Raw genomic sequence first — 22,695 nt, 5'->3', positions numbered from 1 at the left:
GGTTTTGGGGGCACTTGGTGTCTGCAGACCTCACTTGGAAAGCAAACTTCGACTAAAGTAGCATCAAGTGACGTGAGCCTATGTGCTCTTTAGTCTCCTTGCTTCTGGCTTTGCTGTGCTTTTGTAAGACCACGATTCTCTAACCCTGTTCCCTGCTGTTAGAGTTTGGATCAAAGGGGTTCCCAGTCTGTGATGCTGTTGGAAAAGGAAGGTGTTAGACACCCTGAAGGTCTTGCTTTGCCTTTCAGCGCAGGCCATGGCTAATACCTCCTTGATAAGCCAGAAAACTTTAGTCCCAGCTTCCTCTGGGTTTTCTCAGAGATTTCCAGTTGCTGTAGGGATTGCGGAAAATCTTTATGAATGTTGTGAAGGTGAACTTTCCTACCTTGTCCTACCTGGCCATGACTTTCAAATCTCTCTTCTTCATTGCTTACAGGCTTCCAGGTCATATCTTAAATGATGCTGATAAAAACATTTTACCACCACAGGAGGACTGGGTGTCTGCAGTTTGCTTTGGGAGGAGTTGTCTAAACATTTGTTGATGTTCAAGAATTCCCTTGGCTGGGTTGCTGGATAGGGTGCTTCCTTAAGCATCCTTACTGCTGAGTAGGGCTCCCAGATATCAGTGGAGAATACGGGCTGTTATTTCTTGTTTTGTCTGAGTCCTCCTAGGGAGTTTAGACAAGTGTATTGAGTGGCTCTTTCTTCCTTTGGAGTTTAATCATTTTTGTACATTTATTATATTTCAGGTACCTTTAAAGCCAGGAAGGAGTCTTATGGATTGGATCCGACTAACTAAAAGTGGGAAGGACTTGACTGGCTTAAAAGGGAGGCTAGTTGAAGTCACTGAAGATGAGCTTGCTAAACACAACAAAAAGGAGGACTGCTGGATATGTATAAGAGGTTGGTTGCTGTGATGTTGCTTCTATATTTTTTGCCTAGCTTCTCCCTTCTGTACTTAAAGAAGAAGCAACAAAAACCAAGCAACACCAACAAAAGCCACACCCCAAAACAAACTATGTGCCTGCTATATTTAGGCCAGGTGTAGTCTTCACATAATTGGACACAACTTTGTTCAAGTTGGAGATTTTGTGTCTCAAAGATTTTCTTTTCTTTCAAGCCTTTCTTAAGAAGTCTTCCAAGTGGGGATATCTTACACCTGTTTTATGTCTGCATGTGAAAATAATAAAGTGCAAGGTTGTTGGTGATGCCTCAAATAAAAGGGGCTTAGCAAGAATAAGGCATTGAAACTGTTGACATGTATTTATACTCCTCAGCCTTGGAGGGTTTATTATCCTTAGCAGTTGACTACTTTTAGTGATTGCTGTAAAGCACCCAGAGACATTTAAATATTAAAATTATTACTTAAACCTGTAGAATGGTCTTTGGGAAATAAGTGTGCAAGCCCATGTATTACTTCATAAAACTTATTAAGGCAAATGACAGTGGCCACACAGAGCAATTATAGTATCTATCTAGCTTAACAAATATCTGTGGTGACTAAGCCATTCTCTTTATGTTATTATTTTTGTGAAATTTTAGCTCAAAAGTTGAATCTGTCGTATTTTGTAAGTTAATAGTAAGTGCAAGGTGGTTTGGAGCACTAGCCATTGCTAGAAAAGTATTTTCAGTGTGGAAAATGAAGTTCCTAGCTGTTCTACAGAAAGGAGTAAAATGTTTGCTCTCCAGTTTAATCATTTAGAAGCTAAAATACATTAATATCACCTTAAAGTTGTTATGAGGTAACACCATGTCTATGAAGATAGATTAAGAAGATCAGAGTAGCTAATATGACATTTCTCTGCGAAGAGTGGTTCATTTAGTGGTAACTTTGGTGTGGAAAGGAACAGTATTGCTATTTGATGTAATGTCATCTCTGAACTCTGAGCAAAAGAAAGTTAAGAATTTCTCTGTGAGGGTGACTGGTTTTGTGGGGTGTTAAAGGGGCTGAGAATGAAAGTAAGGGTGAAATGTCATTCAGTACTGGCTTTTGAACAGAATAATAGAGTTGTTAATGCTCTGTGTGCTGCTCTTGCACGTGCTAGCAAAACTGTAGAGGGAGGAGAGCTAAAGAAAGCTTATTTACTGTGGAGGTCTGCTCTTTTTTCTCTCTCAAAAAGGAACATCTAGTCCTGCAGACAGAATTACTGCTTAAAAATGCTGCTGTTTTGTTTTTAATCTTTTGTTCCCCCTTGACTGCAACTCTGAGGTCGTTTTTTACAAGAACTGCATCATGCTGCTTCTGTATCTGTCTTTAAATTTTTCCATCTCTGCTTTTTCTTTGTTCTTGGACTACTAATGAAAAAAACCAGCATAACTGAGAATCCTGGTAGATTATCTGTAGACCTGATATGTGGACAGGTAGTAAAACAACACCATTGTGGAAAAGCTAAATGAGACCTCTGCTTTGGTAGTTAGACTGTCTCTATAATAACGAGCAGAAATTGATGAGAGGAATGTGAAGTAAAAGAACAAGAGCTAACTTTGTTCAAAAACCCAGTGTGATGAACATCAAAGCAAGCTGTCATATAGGCCACAAATTATATATAGAAGTGGGATGTCAGAGGAGTTAAAAAAAAAAAAGGCGTAAAGGGTTTATAAATGAGATTTCTTTTGCTGCTGCGAGTTGAATGGTAAATTAAACATTTGACTAATATTCAGGAGGTCCTAACTATATACTTAGATTGTATTGCATGCAGTAATCAGTGCTGCACGCAAGATGGCACAGTGAATACATTCATCGGGTCAAAATATGCAAAGATCCTTCCTTTGTTGTCTGGGATGGTTGTGCTTACTAGATAGGATTGTCCCAAGTGTGTCTCCCCCCCCAGGCCCAGTGCTGAATGCCTGCCTCTCCTTCTGAAGTAATTAATGTACACTGCTCAGCGTGTTAAAAGCTTCTAATGAAAGCACTGGCACAGTTCTGCTTCCACTAGCTTCCTGTTTTGATACTGTTACGTATCTTTAAATATTCTGCTAGGTAGGCTGTAATAGTCCTGGTAACAGCAAGGTGTCTGTAGTTAAATCTAAGTATAGCTACATTCTCCAGCTTGTAATTACTCTGGTTGCTTGGCGACATTAATTAGACTTCATCATTTCAGACCTGTGAAGAAGCATTGTTTTATCTCCCTGGAAATACGAGGAATGGTACTTGTGTAGAAAGGATGCTGAGCCCTTTTACTGGGGCAAATTTGGTACCAGAGTTGTGAGCCTTTAATGACCATAGGCTGTATTGCTGAATCTGAAAAAGTTTTGTTGCTGATGGTAGCAGTTTTTCCTTACGGGAGACAGTTCATTCCCTACATTTTATTCTGTAGGTGGTGGGTAGTAGGGGAACAACAATGACAGTACTTCAGGGGTAACTTAACTGGAAGGAGAGTGAAAACAATTCTGTGCACTAACTGGCGCAATGTTATGTCTCCGTTTAAACCAGCCTCTGTTTTTTTTACCCCTTAGCTAGAATGCGTCGTCTTCAACTGCAAGGGTTTATTTTGTTAAAGTCTTAACCCTGCAGATTTCTCCAGGCCTTCACTGGAACAAGTGCTATGGCATTGTAGGATTGGCCTCTCTATGTAATAATATATGTCTTGTGCTCTATACAGTTGTGTAACTTACTTTTCTGGTTTTGGAAAGTCATACTGTTTGTTCCGATCACGTCTACTGTTTCCCATAACAGTGTTTAATGTGCACTAACCTTTTGGCTGGTTTTGGAGATAGGAGTGGTTGCAGTTGTAGAAATGCTGCTCACATTTTTATATTCCATTTTCTGCAGGATTTGTATATAATGTCACACCATACATGGAATATCATCCTGGTGGTGAGGATGAACTGATGAAAGCAGCAGGAACTGATGGTACAGATCTCTTTGATCAGGTGAGCACAGCCAGCAGCGAATGACACTTGCTTACCCAAAGGTATTTTGAAAATGTATGTTTTCTGATTATTTTTAGGCGTTCCAGCAGAAATAGTGATTTGAACTTTCTCAAGCCTAAGGAAAGGCAGTGGGTTCCTGTTCTGAATGGTGCTTAGGTGTGCTGGAAATTGCACATAGTTTAAACTTTGTACCAAAAGACAATAATGAAAATGTGACTTTATGTTGTTGAAATGATGCTTTAATTTGACCATTTTATTAAATTATTTTTTTAGCAAAAATAGCAGTAAAGCTAACAACAGCTTGAGATACCTCTTTCTTAATAATTTACTACAAAGACTAATTGCTGTAGTTTGAGAGGCATTTTCTTCTCGGAGCTTTCACTTTTTGGAAAATGCTTATAGTATTCTTTTGTCTAACTTGACTGCCGCACTGTCAGCGAACAAAGTACTGAGAAAAAGTGCTGGGGCTGCTATTAACTGGTTGTGAACAAATCACAAGATAACAGTTGGTTTCTTTTTTGTTTACTACTACTTTAAATATTTTGAAAAGACTCAGAAAATAAAGGGTCTGCAGAATGGGTGTACTTTTCTGTAAGGAATCGCTTGCAAACCTGGTGCTGTAAAAGGTGATGCACTGGGTTGGTGTTTTCTAGAAACACATGCATTCAGTCTCCTTGGCTCACAAGGTTTGTCTGAGAAACTGGGAAGGAGCAGAAAGGAAACCTCTGTTTCTGAAAGGACATCTGTTACCTCTTTACAGTTCGTGCATCACAGTATGTTATGCCTTTATTTGCAAAAAGTTTTTAACAATGAATGTAAATAAAGAAGTGATGATGTTTTAGCTTTAAGTTTATCTTTGGTTAATCCTTTGACAAATGAAGTGTTGGATTCGGGCATAATTCTCTGATTTCAAGAAATTTGGAGTTTCTCTTCTAAAAGTTCGTTCAGTACCAAGTTGTGGCCTGGAATTTTGTATCTGGGTCACTGTCAAGTATTGTGTGATGTGCTTGGAAACGGAAGTCTTGACATCAGGAACATTTGGGGAAGCCCCTCAAGTTGTTGCTAAGTTCAGATACATACGTGCTACGTTGTATTATTTTTTTGTTTGGTTGGTTTTTTGTTTCATCATGGGAGTAGAAGGCAGTTTCAGATCTTTCAAGATACGCTGTTAATGTTTTTTGTTTCTGGCTAATATCTTTCCTCTTCTGGAGGCATTTCTGTTATTCACTCTGCTTTAGCATTTGCTGACAGATACGGATCTCTAAGAGTTTGGTAGATTGCTGGTGTTTCTCAAATTTCTGGAAAAAAATAACTTAATTAAGTTAACTTCATTTAAATGAAAATCCTTCATTTCTTTCCATTGTCTGTTTATGAGGAATCTACAACTTGTGGATGGGATTCTTTATCTTGTCTTCTTAGCTTGTCCAGTTTAAAGTTTTTATTTTTAAATCTCTAAGATGCCATTCAAATTTGTCATGCAGCACTTTGTTTCCTTTTCTCTTCTTGTGATGTTATCCTGGATGCCCTATCAGAATTGGCTTTTCTGCCATCCATTTCCTCTGCAAGTTCTCCAGTACTGGTCTGTAAAGCTACTGCTTTTTATTCCCTTTATTTGACTTTTTAAAATAGGTGATTTCCAAATAATTCAGTGATAGTAAGACAAAAACAAACAGGACACCAACTTGGTAGCAGGTGTTTGTGTGTCTAAACTGCTCCTCTATATCTTTGCTTCTTTCATCCCTTCTCCCTTCACTTCTAGCTAAACAGAGCTAATCACCCTTCTGGTAAAGACAAGGTCTTTATTCTGTTAATTACGTAGCATACATCATAAAAATGCTCCTCTGAAGTATTTTCTGTAGCTCAAGATTAGGTTCAGATACTGCAAAACATAAAACAAATAAATTAAACTACTGTAACTGTTTCATGGTCCTGTTATTTATTTACATGCTATCTGTAATAGAAGTAAAAATAAGTACTGAATGATGCACGATGAGTGTCTGTTTTTTTAAAAAAAAATCTGCTAAATGAATTACATTAACCACTGTGCAAAAAGGAACTTTTCTATTTTGGTGCATAGAACAACATAGTAAGAATTACAAATTTTGTGAAAACCAATTTTGTTAATATAGGTTCATCGTTGGGTCAATTATGAATCGATGCTGAAGGAATGTCTTGTTGGGAGAATGGCTGTCAAGCCTATTGCTGCTCCAAAAGGTGAGGGTTTTGCGACTGAAATAATTTCTATTATGCTTTATTCCAAAGTTGTCTGGAAATTATGAGAAATCCTAAATTATCTTGTTTACAAGGACAGTCTCCATTCTTGCATAGGGATGAAGGCTGTTGCATGTATTCAGTCTTTTTGTAGCAGATACCTGGAGGTGAAACTATTTTATACATGAAGACTTTTATAAGTAATGTACTGCTACATTTCTTCTTTCGTTTTCAGTCATCAGAACACAAATGTGTGTGTTATGTGTGTATGTATATAGATTTTTTTTTTTTTTTTCCCAACATCCCTCGTTCTTCTGATCCCAGGGAACAAACTGTCATAGGCAGCTCTCATCTTGAAGTAGAAGTCAGTATTTTCCGTCTGTTGATTTCAGCACTGGATATAGGTCTGGCAAGTTGCATATATATTGAGATATCTGAGTAGATTTTATGGGCAGTTATGTTTTCACAGAATCACAGAATGTTAGGGGTTGGAAGGGACCTCGAAAGATCATCTAGTCCAACCTCCCTGCCAGAGCAGGACCACCTAGGTCAAGCGGGAACTCGTTCTGACAGGTTTTGAATGTCTCCAGAGAAGGAGACTCCACAACCTCTCTGGGCAGCCTCTTCCAGTGCTCTGTCACCCTCACAGTGAAACAGTTTTTCCTTATGTTAACGTGGAACCTCCTGTGCTCCAGCTTGCACCCATTGCCCCTTGTCCTGTCATTGGCCATCACAGAGAAGAGCCCGGCTCCATCCTCCTGACACTTGCCCTTTATGTATTTATAAACATGGATGAGGTCACCCCTCAGTTTCCTCTTCTCCAAGTTAGAGACCCAGCTCCCTCAGCCTTTCATCATAAGGGAGATGTCCCATCCCCTTAATCACCTTTGTGGGTCTGCGCTGGACTCTTTCAAGCAGTTCCCTGTCCTTCCTGAACTGAGGGGCCCAGAACTGGACACACTATTCCAGATGGGGTCTCACCAGGGCAGAGTAGAGGGGGAGGAGAACCTCTCCTGACCTACTGACCACAGCCCTTCTACTACACCCCAGGGTGCCATTGGCCTTCTTGGCCACGAGGGCACCTTGCTGGCTCATGGCCATCCTGCTGTCCACCAGGACCTCCAGGTCCCTTTCTCCTGTGCTATTCTGTAACAGCTCAGTGTTTCCAGAACACATTGTTGGGTCCTTTAGTTTCAATTTACTTGGAGAATATTTTGCTGATACAACAAACTCCTCTAAGCCAGGACAGCAAGAGTTGTAGTATATTGTCTCAAAATGCTGGTGATGGTTTCCAGAGACTTTAATCTTCAGTATTTGTTTTGGTTTGTAGGCCACAGCAAAAATTTCCTGTACCTAGGAAGCAGACACTGTTACTGGATATTGACCCTTAGCAAAATTGCGGTGAAGGCATGAAAGAATGAATGGTTGAAACTGTTTTTCTTAAATTCTGTGGTGTTCTTTAGTTTACAAATTGGGCCATCTCTTGCAGCCTTTCAACTTTTTGACAAGGTGTGCCGCGTACTTGCTTAGTGCTTAGATCCTGTTGCCAAACAGTTTGGCTGAGTTTGCTCTGTACATGAAGGGGATTAGTATTTTACATCTCCATGTTGCTAGGTAGCTAATTCTGGAGTAGAGCTTTTAAGGTAAATGCTGCAAAGTACGAAGAAACCTTGACAGCATAGCTGCTTCATGGAGTTGAGGTGTTATAGATAAGTTACTGCTACTTTGTTGGCTGAGTTAGAAATTTAAAAGTAAACCTGACTTTTGCTGATTTCATTAATCTAACTTTCCTGCAACTGGAAGAATTCTTGTGAGAGCCAGTCAGTAAAAAATAAACATGTCTTTGCCCCTGCCAGCTATGACAGTCCATTTTCTGCTTTCCTCCATAATAGGACTGTTCTATCCATTTTGCTGTCATGAAATTTGCAGGGTAAAGATTGCCAGCTGTATAAAATCAGTTCTGTTGCCTTTGTCTTTTAGCCTTTTCAGACTTGAGAAAATGTAGTTTCATTAATGAAGTATCAAACTGATTAGACTGGATTTGCTGAAATTCATCTCTATAAAATTCTCAAAGTTTACTTTGATTCCTGGTAGGTTATCTATCCTCCTCTCCTGAATTATCAAAAATTTGATTGACTAATTTCAGTATTGAGCAGCAATAATTCTAGTCTTGCATCCTTCCAGAAGACCGTATTCAGCAAAGTTTGCACTTGGAAACAGAAGAATAAAATACTAAGTTTTTCAATATAGGATTAAATGGGCCCATAAGAATAGAGGAAAGACAGGACTTCAAATTATGGAATAGATTGCTTTCTTTTTTGGCAGAGGGTGAGTGTTTGGCAGTAGGGCAAGCATTGGTACTTGCTGTTTGGTACAGTCTTAATACAGTGCAAGTAAGGCAGATGTAGATTTGTTGGGGCATTGCTGGAAGGTTTGTGGTTGTTTATCTTAGTTCTTGTTTCCTGTGTTCTGGTGGTTTTTTTGGAAGATAGTACAATTGTTTGCTCGCTGAACTGTTTAAGGAACCTGAAGCTTGTCCTTGCTTACTCTAGGGTTTTTTTAAGAAAGAAGAATCTTTTGAAGATTCAGGTGATGGTTAATGTTTTGCCAATTTATCTTTCGGGAATGCTGCTTGATGGCACTGACTAATAGGAAATTCTGAAGTGTCCCTTCTGTGGTGTTATAGTGGAGCTGTGCACTGAAACGTGTGGTGTTTGTACTTGCTGAGAAGGCCCGTGCAGTTACTACAGCAGCACCCAGGCATGCAAGAGATGGTTTCAGCATCTCCCTCAGCAAACCTGTACAGGATTAAACTGCTTGCCTTCCCTTCAGGATACTCAGCTGTAACCATTAGCATGGACATTAGTTTGTTATATGGTATCTTTTAATACTGCTAATGTTTCTCAAAGACACATATTAAGATATGTCCTTATGTTACTTCAGTGGTAACACAGGAGTCAGAATGTGTGTTGTATTGTTAATTCAGTGAGATTAGACACGAGAGCTATGGTGTCGTCCAAGGAAGAGAGGTAGGGCTGTGTCTTGGAGTGCCTCAAGCTGTCCTTAAGATTGCAATGCCAATCTCGGTGCGGTGTGTTAAAATGTCGTGAAATGAGTAGACTTTTGAACACACAAAATTACCTTTTAATCAGAAACAATTTTTTTGTAAATGATTTGCCTATGCTGGCAGAAAGCTTGAAGTAGCGTATAGCAGAATACACAGACAAATACAGCCTCCACCAAAAATTTTGGGTGAACTGTCCTATTCGATTTGTGGGGTGTTTTGGTTTTGCCTTATAGTGGCACAACATGAAAGCCTCTGATGAAGACAATTCTTGGTCAGCTCTGAAGTAATTTTGCAATACTGTATGCTTGGTGCTTTGTTCCAGGAGCCTTTCCTTGACTTCTCTTACAATGGTTTTTTTCCTCTAACACTGGCTGCTGTGATGTGGAGCACTGGAAGGGATTCAGAAGAACAGGGGAGAAACATTGGTATTTTGTTTTCCGTAAAAGGGAGCAGGGAGAACACATTGGTTTCTTCCATTTCCCCAAACCTGGCTCCCATAAAAGAGTATATAAAATGGGCCTTCATATTGGGACATTCAGAGGTGTGCAATGTAGAGAAGGCAGAAAGGGCCCTGGGTACATCGAGAGGACTAGTTTTCCTGCAGATTTGCTAATGAGCAGAAGGATATGTGGCTGAGAGGTGCAGTGCCTTTCCCCTCAAGTTGATCACTTCGTATATGAATTGACACTATGTAATTCATCTGCCTGGTCTTTATCTTCTTTTTTTCTGCTAGTATTTGTTTGAAATAGTTGCAGCATGCTGTAGATTTAATGAAAAACTCAGAAAATAACTTGTCAAATAAAATAATTTGACACTTTTTCTTTTTCTTGGGTTTCTGCCAAGGACTGGGTTTAAATTTCCAAGGACTGGATTGGTCAGATTCGGTGTATACTGTATGTTGTTGTGAGGCAAGTGTCACTGAAAGTCTGACACATTTAGCAAGCTTCTTAGCTATGAAGTTATAGTTGCACAAGATGAATCTGTGATGTTTGTTTTGAAGTGCCAGAGTTCTTGAGCTTCCTGCCCTTTAGTGCCATGCAACTTTTGGCATTTTTAACGTAGTTTTTTTTTAATTTTACGTTATCTTTTGGAACAGTAATCAGTGCTGCATTTATTTGTGACTTCTTGATATCTGAAGCATCCTGGTCAATCTTGTTAATGTTTTGGAAGGTTTATTTGGAGATCCTTACTTATTTCTTTTCTGGCTTATTTCTTTAACATGATGTGTACAAGTACTAGGCTGTAATTTGTTACTGTTGTGCTCATTTTTTCTTAATGCTTGTAGAGGTTTCTTCTACTCTGTCTGAAGAGAAGAAACAGCTTAATGGTAAGTGTTCACCTGGAGCAAGGTGGGGAGTGAATCTTAAACTTATTTTAATATTATCAAACGAGCAGTGTTTATCCAGACTTCTGATATTTGATTTATATTGGAATCTGATATTGAGGCTTTAGTGATCTGTGGAAGTTTCAGAAGGCAAAATCCTAATCAGGTATTGTGAATTCAGTATTTAAAAATATTGTAAGATTGCAGTAGAGCAGTATCAATGAGGGAGGTACGAGGTGGACAGGCTTTCTGCTAGAGTTGGACAAGATAGGGCACAAATTACTGTGTGCTATGAAATCTGCCACTGCAAAATTGCCAGGCTTTTTGATCCTCCTCTGTATCAGAAGAGCTGGGTGGCCGTGGGGCTGGAGTAGCAGAGACAAGACAATATCTTGGGGAACACTCAAAGTTAATAAGTCTCTACTAAAAGCTGGAAGCGAGTTGAGATGGAGGTGAATTGGCTGATCACAGCATGGCTGAACTACTTGAGATACAACTGTGGGAACGACTGGGCTGACAACTGGAGTAGCTTCTAAGAGAAGCAAGCGTAGTCCTGTGAACGGATCAGGAGGTTGACACTAGCCCTTGTAGAGATGGGGAAGCATTCAAGCCTTCACCGAGCCCTTCCTTGGAGTACTGGAGGTAGCTTCACTTGCTAGTGATCAAGAGCTGTGCATTTGATTTTGATGCTTTTAGGGAAATGTTACAGACTGGTTGGTCATATTAGTATAAGAGGCTTCCTGAAAGAATATGGCTTATGAAGTCGACTTGCAAAAGCAAATAGGAGTGTGTATGACCATAAATTCTTATCCGTTGAGACCAACCTAAACGTATATGTCCTCAAGAAAGTCTTAGCCTTTGAGAAGGCCTTTACCATTAGGTGGTTGGTTGTTGGTTTGTTGTTTGCTTTTTTTTTGGCAGTGATCTGACTGCTCTGCCATTTAGTTTCCTTGGCAGCTGCAGATGGTGTTTACTTAGGGGTAATTAAGGATCAAAGAACAAGTAATTCCAGTGAGTTTTGATTGCTTTAGGTTAATTCCCCCATCTGGATGATCAAATAGTTTTGATGGATTGGATTAGATCAGAGTGTGTGTCTGTTTTTACCTACTTCCCACACGGTAGAGCCATGCAATTACTGTGTTTAAACTTGTAGTCAAACTGCAAAACTTGCTGGCGTTTAGAGGATAATGACCTAGGTAACTGAGGATTCATACGTTAATTATTTCATGCATAGCCATTTCAGATTTGCAAGTTTTTCCTTTGAATGGGCTTGAACAGCACTTACCAGCTGTTATCTTAGACCTCTGCCTAACCATTGTCCAGGAAAACTGCTCTTCATGTGGTGTTACAAATCGTTCTGTATTTCAGCCTGTACAGCTTCCTCCGTCATGATTCTATATAACTTCCTTGTATTAAAATTGATGAAAGATTGCAGTTACTTTTATCTGTCATCTCTGTTCAGATTTTTGCCAAGTAGATTCAGTTTCTATTATGCCGAAGATTAGTACAGTTGACATTTTCAAAGACTGACCAAGTGTTGCCTCCCAGCAAAGGCTTTTTCAGACTGTTTCATGTTGTTTAATAATTAAAGTGAGTAGCTGAATTCTGTGAAAATTCCTAGCAAAGTGGAGAGATTAAGGCTGGTATCTTTGCTTAACTCTGATGTGAAATTTTACTTGTGAATTAGGTTAGACTACACATCCTAAATTGAATTTGTTCTGAATTGTATAAAAAAAATAGTTCTGTTAAAGGTAATTTACTCAGATAACCTTTTTCTGTGCTTCACTATTACAAAGTATGAAAGCACAAGCTAATAACAGTTGAAACTTGGGACCAAGCTACATGTACCAGAATGGCTGCACGCACAGGTTCTGTGGTGTATGAAGCTTAATTTCTGAAGTAGATCTTGGTGTTCTAGGAGCCTGCTCTCCAAGAGAAAGTGCTGAATAAAAACAAAATTAAAAAAGCCTGTGGATATTTCTGGCTGCCTGTGGAAATAAATAATGTTGTGGAGGGGTATTTAGAACATTCAATTTAAAAACAAAACAAAAAAACCTCCCAAAAACCAACCAACCAACCAAAAAAAACCCCAACACCAAACCGCCTCTGATTTCTACTAAGCGAGCATCACAGCAGATATTTTAATGACTCTACCCTTTGTAGGTATGCTTCCTGAGAAGAAAATACTGGGTGCATCTGCTAAAGATTTAACTCCAAGGTAAACCTTTGTCTTCCATTGTCTGTTGAACAATCTGTTTAATAATTCTGTGCAGTTCTTACTAAATGCAGGCAACTTTTTCCATGTTTCCATTGTTCTTGATGTTTCAGGTAAATGAGTGTGTATCATTACCATAAGTAGGAAAGTTGAGGTTCAGCTTTAAACAACTTGCGAAAGGTCGCCTTGGCCATACAGACGGATGAGGATGCAGGGATCTTGGCTTGCTCTGTTGGTTTCCGACACTTGCACTGCCTTGCGTCGGATACAAATGTATGGCTTATATTTGCAGGCTCCTCAGCCTTGCTTTTTGAGAAAAGTCCTGGAAAGTGATTCCAGCTGGGCTGATTACTTTTTTGACTTTAGGTAATTTGTCCATAAACATATGAGTTGGCGTGCCTTGGGAAAGTACTTCATTTCAAGCTGGAATACATTAAGATGTGATAGCTGTATTCAAATTTCTACAGTATGCAAAGCAGGCCCTAAAACTCCACTGTGATATGCCTGCTGTTGTCACTGAGGTATCGTTTTACTCCGTGATGTCTGGAGTCGCCAGTTTCTCACTTTGCATCAAAATCTGCTGGGAATGTGTAATCTCTGGGTTAGTTATTTGCAGTCATATAAAACGTTGTGGCTTGTGAATAACAGGAACATGACTTATCTTCTCGAGTGCTCCACGAACCTTGCTGCCTTTCATCCCGTGTGTGTCTGGTGTGTTCTGATGTGTGACTGGAAGGTGTGCAGCCTAGAGCATGCTGGCTGTCAGCAGTGCCTGCTGGAGGGGGTGTCTTCCCTCTCTGACTTCTTTTCTGGTCCAAGAGTCCAAACAGTAGACAGAAGTGGTAAGGTGCGAGGGGTTAACCTCGTTGGGACAGAGTTGGCTTTCGCTTGCTGGGATTGCAACCTTCAAGATGCTGGAGTCAGGTGAGAATTAGAGATGTCGTATGGCGGGGAGCCAGACATGAGATTGTCAGGTGTATCGTCGCTATGAAGAGGGCTAGAGAACGGAATAGCTTTTCTGGGGCTGGGTGGGCAAATTACTTCTCAGCAAGTGTAAGGACATACAATTAGCATTTGAAGACTTGCTGTTTCTTACCGTACCCTGGATTTGTTACAAGGTTTGGGCAGCTTGGGAACATGGGAATGTAAAATCTTGATTTGGGGAGATGAAGGGAACTCTGGTTTTGTGGTGTGTGTGTGTGTGGTGTCTGTCACTCTTGGAAGCCCCCCTGGCTGTTCAATGCTTTTGTTCTGGGGTCAAGGGTTTTAATCGTCTTGTTAGGAAGGTTCTTACACTGCAAAGAAAATGCATGTGCTTTTTAAGTAAAACCAACACCGTGTAATTTTAGCCATAGTCTGCTGACTATCAGGATGTGTAATTAGACTGTTCTTCTTTTAATAGTCTTTGCAAAATTATTGGCTCTGGACTTAGATTATTTACTATTTTTTGAAAAGATATTTGGCTTGTAAATTCATTAAAGAAGATCTACTTGAAAACTGCTAGTTAAATATATTTTGGTATGCTCAAATAAAGTATGTATTTTTTCATTACTTTTTTTGTATGTTTTGTTTTACAGTTATGACTGGTTCCAAACAGATAGTTTGATCACTGTTGTCATATATACTAAGCAGAAGGTAAGTGTATTTTATGAAAGGGAGAATTACAGGATCCAGTTGTGATCCAGCTTGAATTCTGGGAGAACTTTATTAAATTTTTATTTACTTGCCTCTGAAAGGATATGAATGCAGAGTTGGTGATAGTTGACTGTCAAGACAAACAGTTAAGGGGAGAGATCATCGTGGATGACCACTCATATCTTGTGGAAGTTGGTAGGTGCTGTAGTTTTGCAGTTGAAAATACTGAATTTCATTCGACTTTATTAAAGCCCTCTTGTCAGACCATATGTATTTTACATATACCAATTAATGTTTTATCCTCTTTAATTAAAGGTGATTACTTTAAACTACCTTGATTTAAGGAAATGACATTGTTTATCAACTCGCATTTTCATTTGTTTAGTATGTACATTTTTTTACATGTGGAATAGAGTGTAGTAAGAAATCAAAGTAAAAGTTGTGTGAAATTTTTCTTCAAGTGTGCTTTCAATGGTTACTAAAATTCATAAAGGGCAAGTGGAGTGATTTAGGTAAATGCAGCTTGGTAGCTTTGCATGAGTCATTGTTAAAAGTAATGGGAAAAATGATGCCTTTCTTAATGTTATGTATTCGGCCTGCAGAAGTCACTAGGACTGATAGGATGCACAAGTGAAATTTCAGGGCCAGATAACGATGCCTAGGGTTATAGGCTCACTAGTTCACTCAGTATTACTAGCCTTAAGCTGCATGTATATATGACAGTGAGAATGTAATTTTGGTTTTGCTTAAAACAGAGTTTGCTTCTCTTTATTTCAGACTTGGATCATGCAGTTCAAGAAGACGTGTCTGGTAAGTTCTGTCTGTTGCAGCACTTCTGTATCTTTTCTAATATTAGAAATGTGGAACTTCAAATTGTTTTTCTGACTCGTCAGTTACTCTGCAACTCTGCTTACCACCAAGTTCTATCACAATTAATCAAATTAAATCAAACCGTAACATTGAATGAATTTTTTTTTTTTAATTGTGGCATTTGGGCCTGTGAAAGTAGTAAGTTGATGGTGCTTTGATCTCTCTGTGTATGACCAAATGTTAAAATAATTAGAAGTTAGTTCTGTTGTGTATTTGTAAACTGTTCGTTGCTTAGACTGGGATTTTCTTGGATTTAATTATTCCTTCAAATGGCCTTGAAAGGAAGTAGTAAATAGTGGTACTTACCAACTTCCGGTAAATGAGGACTCTGAATTCATGAGCAATTTTTTTTTTTTTGCTAGATGGGCTGTAAAGCTTTTCACAATGTATTTAGTAAATAAGATACATTATGCATATTAAGTTAGTGCTTGTTGTTTTAAATGCACTGTAAAACTTTATAAAGAGATAGCTGGAAGTACATGTAATTTGGTATGTTAACAGATTAATTCTGTCTTGAGAAATGACTAATTCTTCTAAAATGTTATTGTAATGGAGGAGTAAAATTTTTTTTTTTGTTCGAAACATTACTAAAAGTAACAGTGTGAAACCTGTTCTCTTTTAGTAAATATTGCTGAAAAAGTTGGGAAAGTAGATATTACCTTAAAGAAAAAGGATAACATTCATTGGAAAATGCTGGGACAGCCCTTGGAGAGTCATAATACATTTATCAAACGCACGGACAGAGGTGAGCAGTTTCATGGCCACGTTACCAGCTGTTCTAAGACTTTTTGATGCTTGTTAGTCATATTTGGTTTCTCCTAGGATTTTCTTTTACTGTAGTCATACCTTCATTTCTGTCAGGAATGTTGTCTGGTCTTGTTGAAAGCTGCTCAGGAATTCTCCTTGAAAGGGTTCAGATTAGAGGTGGTGTTTTGGTTTGGTTTGGTTTGTCCCGCAGTGGAATTGGAGGTCTTCCAGGTTTGTGGGAAGTAGAGGAAAGTGAAGACTGCTTGTGCGTTGTTCCATCTCATGGCTACCTGTGTGCTTAATATCCTTTCTGCCCATATGATAACCTCGGTAGACCCTGAGGAGATAGGGCAGGGCCTTGTGTCGATCATTGTAGGAGTAGCTGTAGTGAAGGAGCAAAAACCTCACAGATATAGCAACATCCTTCGATGCTGTAATGTTGTTCCAGCACCCTGCATCTTTGTAACTTGACCTATGATTCCATAAGGGACTTCAAGCCGTTTGTAGGTACCAAAGCCAGCTCTAAATAAGCTGATGTGTCCGCAAGAAGCAGTAGATGTTATGTATGAGTTCATTTTGTGGTAACAGAATGGTAGGAACTTGATGCAGCACCGAAGTGCATTACTCTGATTGTTGTGCTGCTTCTGTTTCTTCCAGCTAAATTAAAAATTTCTGCACAATTACATTATATAAGATAAGCATGCTCCTCTGTTATTTTAACTCTCCTGTTTCTCAAAAGTCCTCTTGGCCCTTTATCTAATGGTGTTCAAAAGTTGACTGTTTGCCATTAGTCTGCTTTATTATGTGTGAAAGCAAAGCTGTACACTTTTAAGAGCTAATTAGATGTTGTTCATTGTGTTGGGCACCTCTTACTGGCTCTCAATACTGCTTAGGCCTTTAAAGTTGAGAGATTACTGTAATACAAAAATGAAGATGGACTGTGTAAAAGTCTCTTTAGCTACTTTTAGCTCATATAAAATGTAATTTTCCTTATGAGAGTTTCAGAAACTGTTGAGTCATCCACTTTAATATTAGATTTTTCAATACAGTCCCCTATATTTAAGGGGATACAGCCTGGACTAATATGTTGTCCACTGTCCATTGCTCACTTTCTCCCTCTCTTTCACTTTTCACGATTATGGAAAACAAAATGAGAAAATAACCTGAAAGGTCAAGAGGTGTAGAACACCATGGCTTTATAGATCCTTTACAAATGAGGAAGATGAGGATAATTGGAGGCAATTGGCAAAAATCCAGATTGAGTATTAGTAATGCTTCCTAGGTGACTATTGTGCATTTTTTTCGAAAAAGTCAATCTCCAACATAGCATTTGTCCTGTTATGCAGAGAAGCGTTGTAGGTATTGGATAACTTTAGTGTGTATCACTGACTGAGTTCAGATCAGTTTAAATTGAACCTCCAGAAAACTTGAGTTAAAGGGCTTGCTCAGCCTAGGTTTCTTCAGATACCTGATTACAAAGGTGAGGAATCCAGCAAATATAATGATGCCTATGGCTTTTTGATCCCTACTCCAGAAAACTTTGTTCTGCATTTTTTTTAATTTTAAACCCCCCAAATTTAAAATCAAGCATGACAGAAGGTTTATAGAGGATAAATGTCAGACCTGAATATCTTTCCTTTATTCCAACCCTGTGCTTTCAGCTCGGCCATAAAATCTATGTGGTGGAGGCTTCTGTTTGATCAGTTTAATCTTGGATTGTGAAGCCACTCTCAGTTTGTGCTTAGTTGTGCCCCCTTACTCTAAATTGCAGAGGTTTCAATTTTGCTTCCAATTCTGTGGGAGCGAAATAATGTTTTGTGTGGAGAAAGACATACCTCATGCAGTGTGAACATAGAAATAGTGATGAAGAACTCATCAAGATAATTTCCTTGTCTTTATTGGGTGTGCAGTTGTTTTGTATGCAAAACTACTTTTTCTGAAGCAAAATAACTTTATTCTGGAAGTAAAATAATCAAGACTTCCAGTCTGATGAGTAATTCTGACCTCATGAATGAATTGATGTGTTTTATGTGTGAAGTTAAATAAATCTTTGAAGAGGCGATTAGATTGTTCTTTGATTAAACTGCAGAAACGCTTAGTATGAAGTGCGTTGCAGATACAGGGGTACTCTTAACACTACTTACACTCTAGTTTATTTTGCATGCTGGGATAATAGTGCTGTCAAGGTTGTATGAGTGTGGTTTGCCTGTGCCCACACTAGGAGCACTTTTAACACAGGCAAGACCTAATGTCACGTACTAGTAAAGTACAGGTAAATCCTGCAGTAAGGTAGCATAAATGTCTGCTGCTGACCAGAGTCTGATTCACCTGTAAGAGCTGCTTTGCTTCCAAGACCTGAACTGGCTAGTTAAAGCTATTTTACAGCTTTACGTCTGGTATTTCTATGCGACACTATATAGAGAGTAACACAGATGCATTGCCTTAAATATTCTGATTTTTTTTTTCACTTGGAATTATTTATCTTCCACTGCTTTCTCTCAGCATTACCTTTTATTTCAAATGAATACGAGTCTTGTTTGAAGACAGTGTGACTGATAACTTCTACTTCTTGAAAGTACCTGAAAATCTGGGAACAGATTGGAAAGTAGTTATGTTATCTTGTTATACCTGGATTTTATTTATTTCGTTCAGGTTTTGTGTATTCATGGTGGGTTACCGGCACTTTTCTAATAAAAGTAATCATTTACTCGGAATGTTTCCCCACTTCCAGTTCGGTGGCAAGGTTGTTCTGAGGCTGTGACTAGTAAGTGCTTATAGGAGCACGGATGTTAATTCCTCGGGTGTTTCTTGTCTTTGAGTCTTTCCATAGTATTTCCTTGTGTATTGGTCACTTCAAACATTTCATTGTATTCAAAGCACAGGAAGAAGGGCTGAAAAACAGGTATGATTGACACTTGAAAACTTTACTTGATTTTATGTTGTTATTACTTGTTCATATGACAGCATTCATGAATGAGTTTGTAAAGGGGGAAAGGTGACTACCATGCCCTCCCAAGCCCCTAGACTTTTAAGTTATTTAATCTTTATCTTTATAACAGCCAATTCTAAATTCTACAAAAAAGCGATGAAGCTTTTCTTCAGAGACAATGACATAATGCAGAGATGATACTGGAATCCTATGATAACTTTATGCTATGAAGAAAGAATTAGCATAAGCCACTACTTTTTTCCCCTTAAGCTGGGAAAGTCATACTCCCAGATAAATGCCTGTGGACTCTCCAATTCCTCCTCAGTTTAGACTGATATTTTGGCTATATTTTGTATCTGTTAGTTAATTGGAAGGAAAGAACAACGTTATGGAATTTCTTCAAAGTGGAGGGGGACTTTCATAAAAAATTTAATGTAATTTCAGGGAACTACACTGTATCTTAGGATGTTAGATTCAGAAGAATATTCAATACTGCTTCTGCTCCTTAAGAAGGATTAAGTGCTTAGTTTTCTGGAGGAATAATTACTTATACCCAACAGTGTTGTATAGAAAGCACAATTCAATATAATTAGATTGTCAGTGTAGGGAAGTTGGTGACATTACTCTTAGCTAGCTATTATGAAACTGGTCATTAGGAAGCATAAATAAAAGCTAATGGTCGTAGTGCCAGCATCCTGTGAAGTTGAAATGCAGTATTAAAAAAAAGTAAGGTAGAACTTTCTTGTCCTAAAAGAAAAACCCCACACAGTGCAGTGATAGAGTGCTCTTTTTCTCGTAGGTATTGGGACATGATTTTCTTGTAGGTGCCTTTTCTGGGGAATAAGAAATGGAAGCCCACTCGTGAGGGGATAGGTTGTGATTGCCACTGCATATCATGCTTCAATATCAAGGTGTGGAATTGCATCCAAGTCTTGGAGGTGACAGGCAAGCACTGTAATACTGTTACATAGACCTTACCAAAGTTTGTTTTGAAAAGACACCAACTGGAAAAATGTTTAAAAATTAGTTTTTGCTGTGGAATTTTTTTGGGGGAAAAAAAAGAAAGAAAAAAAACTAAACAAAACAACAAAAAAAAACCAAAACACAAAACCCCAACCTTGAATTTCAGCTTTGTTCATCTGGTTGGTAGAAACAGATATTTTGATTTTGATTTTTCTGTATTAGTGTGCTAGTTGTTCTTGTGAAAAACTGAATTCTGCCAAATTAAAAAGAATCAAGACCTTTACCACTGACCACTTAAATAAAACTTCATTATTGAGTACAGATCTGCTCATAATGTCCTTTCAAAAGACTTCTTGCTCTGAATGAGATGAGGAAACATTGCATGTACATGAAGAAATATTTCTGTGTATATAAGGCTTTCATTTTTGACTTTTGGATAGCTGTACAACTGTAGTTGGGTCAACAGAAAGTGAAACAATTATTTGAATCACAATTTTTTACATATTTTCTGGTTTCTTAGCAGCTTTAGCCAATAGAAAAAGTAACTAATGTTGGGGTCATGTGTGATAATACCAAGTATCTTTGTCCTGAAATTTGTTTCTACAGTAAAAATTATATTTTAGGGAAAAACTAAGTACTTAGCATGCCAGTTCAGAAAATGTTTTTGAATCACCGTGTATATAAAAGCAATAGACATATGCAAGTAAAAAATTACATATTAGTAGGGATGACTTGTGTGTGTGTGTGAGGGGGGGGGTGTATTTTTTCCCCATGGAGAATACACTCTACTTCCTTCTCAAAGTGATTCTGAACTTCTACTCAGACCCCTGTATTGGAAAATAACCTAATTACCAACTTCTGCTCTCCTAAAGAGTATACAACTAACTATTGGCAGATGCTTAGAGGGTTCAGTAAAGAATCAAGGTGATGTTGCCTCTGAGGACTGAAATGGGATGTAATTTCGTAGTTCTGTGCAGTGGTTTTAGTCCACGTTAAGTGGAAGATCATAGACTTTTTTACTGGAAGTAATAAAAGAGCAAAATGCTGATGCAGCACTTCAGATGTATAAGCCAGACTTACTCTGTGACAGTGTGCTATTTGCTGTGCAACCAGGGAAAGTTCAGAAGGCATTGATTCATTGGAAACTTTATTTTGGGAAGGGAGGGAGACCCTCTGGGAAGAGCATGGCTGACCTCTTTAGATAATAGGAGCCAGCTTGTGAAATCTGGTAATTAACAGAAGCATTTGAGAGTACTGATAAATTGATGGTCAGCATTAAGGGTTTGTGATTGTCTTGACTCCAAGACTGGGCTGCTGCCAGGAGTGATAGGCAGCCACCTTCGTTCAGCTGTGGGCCGATCTCCATTATGTTGTCACTAACAGCATTTGAGGCTCCATAATCAAGTAGCCTGAGCAAAGTAAGGATTAACTTTCAGCTGGCTTGACAGACACCGTTGGGTGGTATGTGCTTGCTGGGTCAAAGGGGAGGTGGTGAAACTCCTCTGGGAGACGTAGAGGGATGCTGCTTTATACTTTGAAATGCTATGCTCCGAGCAAACAGGCTAATGTTGCTGCCATAGCGTTACTGGGATTGTGGCTAACAAGAAGAAATAAGAATTGTTGCTGAGGTCATATTGAAGCAAGAAACATCGTTCAAGGAAAAATTCTTAAATTAAAATCTCTTTCATAAAGAGGAAGAGCACAGTAGGCTCCAGAAGGTATCATTATCTGTGCAGCAGTTTTCTTAGTAAAACTCACTTTGTATGCATATGAATCAAGGTGCTGTAGTTCATGATTCCAGCAGGGGAGGAGGTTCAGTGTAGAGAGTGGCTGGCCTGTGGTTGTATTGGTTTATGTGGCAAAGTTTGGTAGCAGCAGGGCTGCAGGGCTGGCTTCTCTGAGAAGAGATCAGGAGCTGTGGCGCTGACACTTGATGTCTGCAGAAAGTTTGATTTCGCCTAACCTTGCTAATAGTTTTCTCTAGCTTGAAAGTTAGGATTTGCTGCTGGGCACTTGCATCATGCTCCAAAATTGAGAGAGCAGTGCCTTTTGCTTATGTATAGTAGCAAATCATGTGTTTTTGGCATCTGACAGTTAACTTGGCTTCATGGGCTGCTGAAAGCAAGTGTTCTCTTTCAGCTTGCTGCTAGAGGCTGGTGTTCTCTTGTCGAAAGGCTTTTCTGCATTGCCAGTGGCTTTTGCTTGTGCCTCCAGATTTTGAGACCACTGATAATGAACTGATTTTATTTTATATAGCAGAGAGGATAACCTAAACTAGGAGTTTGCTTAGACCTAGAAAGGTCTTTTTTCAAAAAATCTGATTCAGTGAATTGGGACAAAAGTTCTGTATGGCAAATTAAAAAGAAAAAGGGGGCGGTAAAGGTTAGTTCATTACATGTGGAAAAGGTTGGAATTTGTCAGGTTGGAAAGGTGAGAAAATTATCAGGAAACAGTGAATCGGTTGATGAATCATTTTTTTTAACTTCTCTCTCTAGTCCCAAATATCTGGAAGAGTATTAGCTGATCAGTATTATGGGCTGCATTACCAACCTCCCATATCCTTTCAAGTAATTCTTAAGTCTGCAGAATCTTAGCATATTTGTTTGTATACTGTACTTTGCAATCTTAATATGCATCATTTTTGAAAAGAATGATAGAAACACAAATTACAACAAACTTTTTATAAAATTTCTTTTGTATAGCTGGAGGTCTGCTAATGTTTTGCTTCACTTCAAGATTGGTGTGAAATGGAATTATTACCTTTTATTTTTAAATGGCTGTAGGCATTCTTTTGGTAGATCTGAAACGTTTGCTCATTCAAAATAAGTATTTTGTAGGATGTTACGTGAAAGACATGAGAA

At 38.7% G+C, this 22,695-nt stretch overlaps 1 protein-coding gene across 2 annotated transcripts in view; it reads left to right on the top strand.

Annotated features, from left to right (window-relative positions):
* The window catches only part of CYB5R4 (cytochrome b5 reductase 4), a 36,698-nt gene that overhangs the window by 597 nt on the left and 13,406 nt on the right, over positions 1-22,695 (top strand). The window contains exons 2-10 of one of the 2 annotated variants that reach the window (XM_086461402.1): positions 750-903; positions 3,773-3,873; positions 6,003-6,077; positions 10,439-10,478; positions 12,639-12,693; positions 14,268-14,325; positions 14,427-14,520; positions 15,103-15,135; positions 15,818-15,940. In XM_086461402.1, the coding sequence (XP_086317528.1) occupies positions 750-903; positions 3,773-3,873; positions 6,003-6,077; positions 10,439-10,478; positions 12,639-12,693; positions 14,268-14,325; positions 14,427-14,520; positions 15,103-15,135; positions 15,818-15,940 (733 nt within the window). Of the gene's footprint in view, positions 1-749; positions 904-3,772; positions 3,874-6,002; positions 6,088-10,436; positions 10,479-12,638; positions 12,694-14,267; positions 14,326-14,426; positions 14,521-15,102; positions 15,136-15,817; positions 15,941-22,695 lie in introns of both variants that reach the window. The other variant, XM_086461400.1, reaches the window with a different exon arrangement.

This window comes from Leptosomus discolor, chromosome 2 (assembly GCF_034619465.1).
Source record: "Leptosomus discolor isolate bLepDis1 chromosome 2, bLepDis1.hap2, whole genome shotgun sequence".
Classification (NCBI taxonomy): Eukaryota; Metazoa; Chordata; class Aves; order Leptosomiformes; family Leptosomidae; genus Leptosomus; species Leptosomus discolor.
This window is presented reverse-complemented; position numbering and strand designations above follow the sequence as displayed.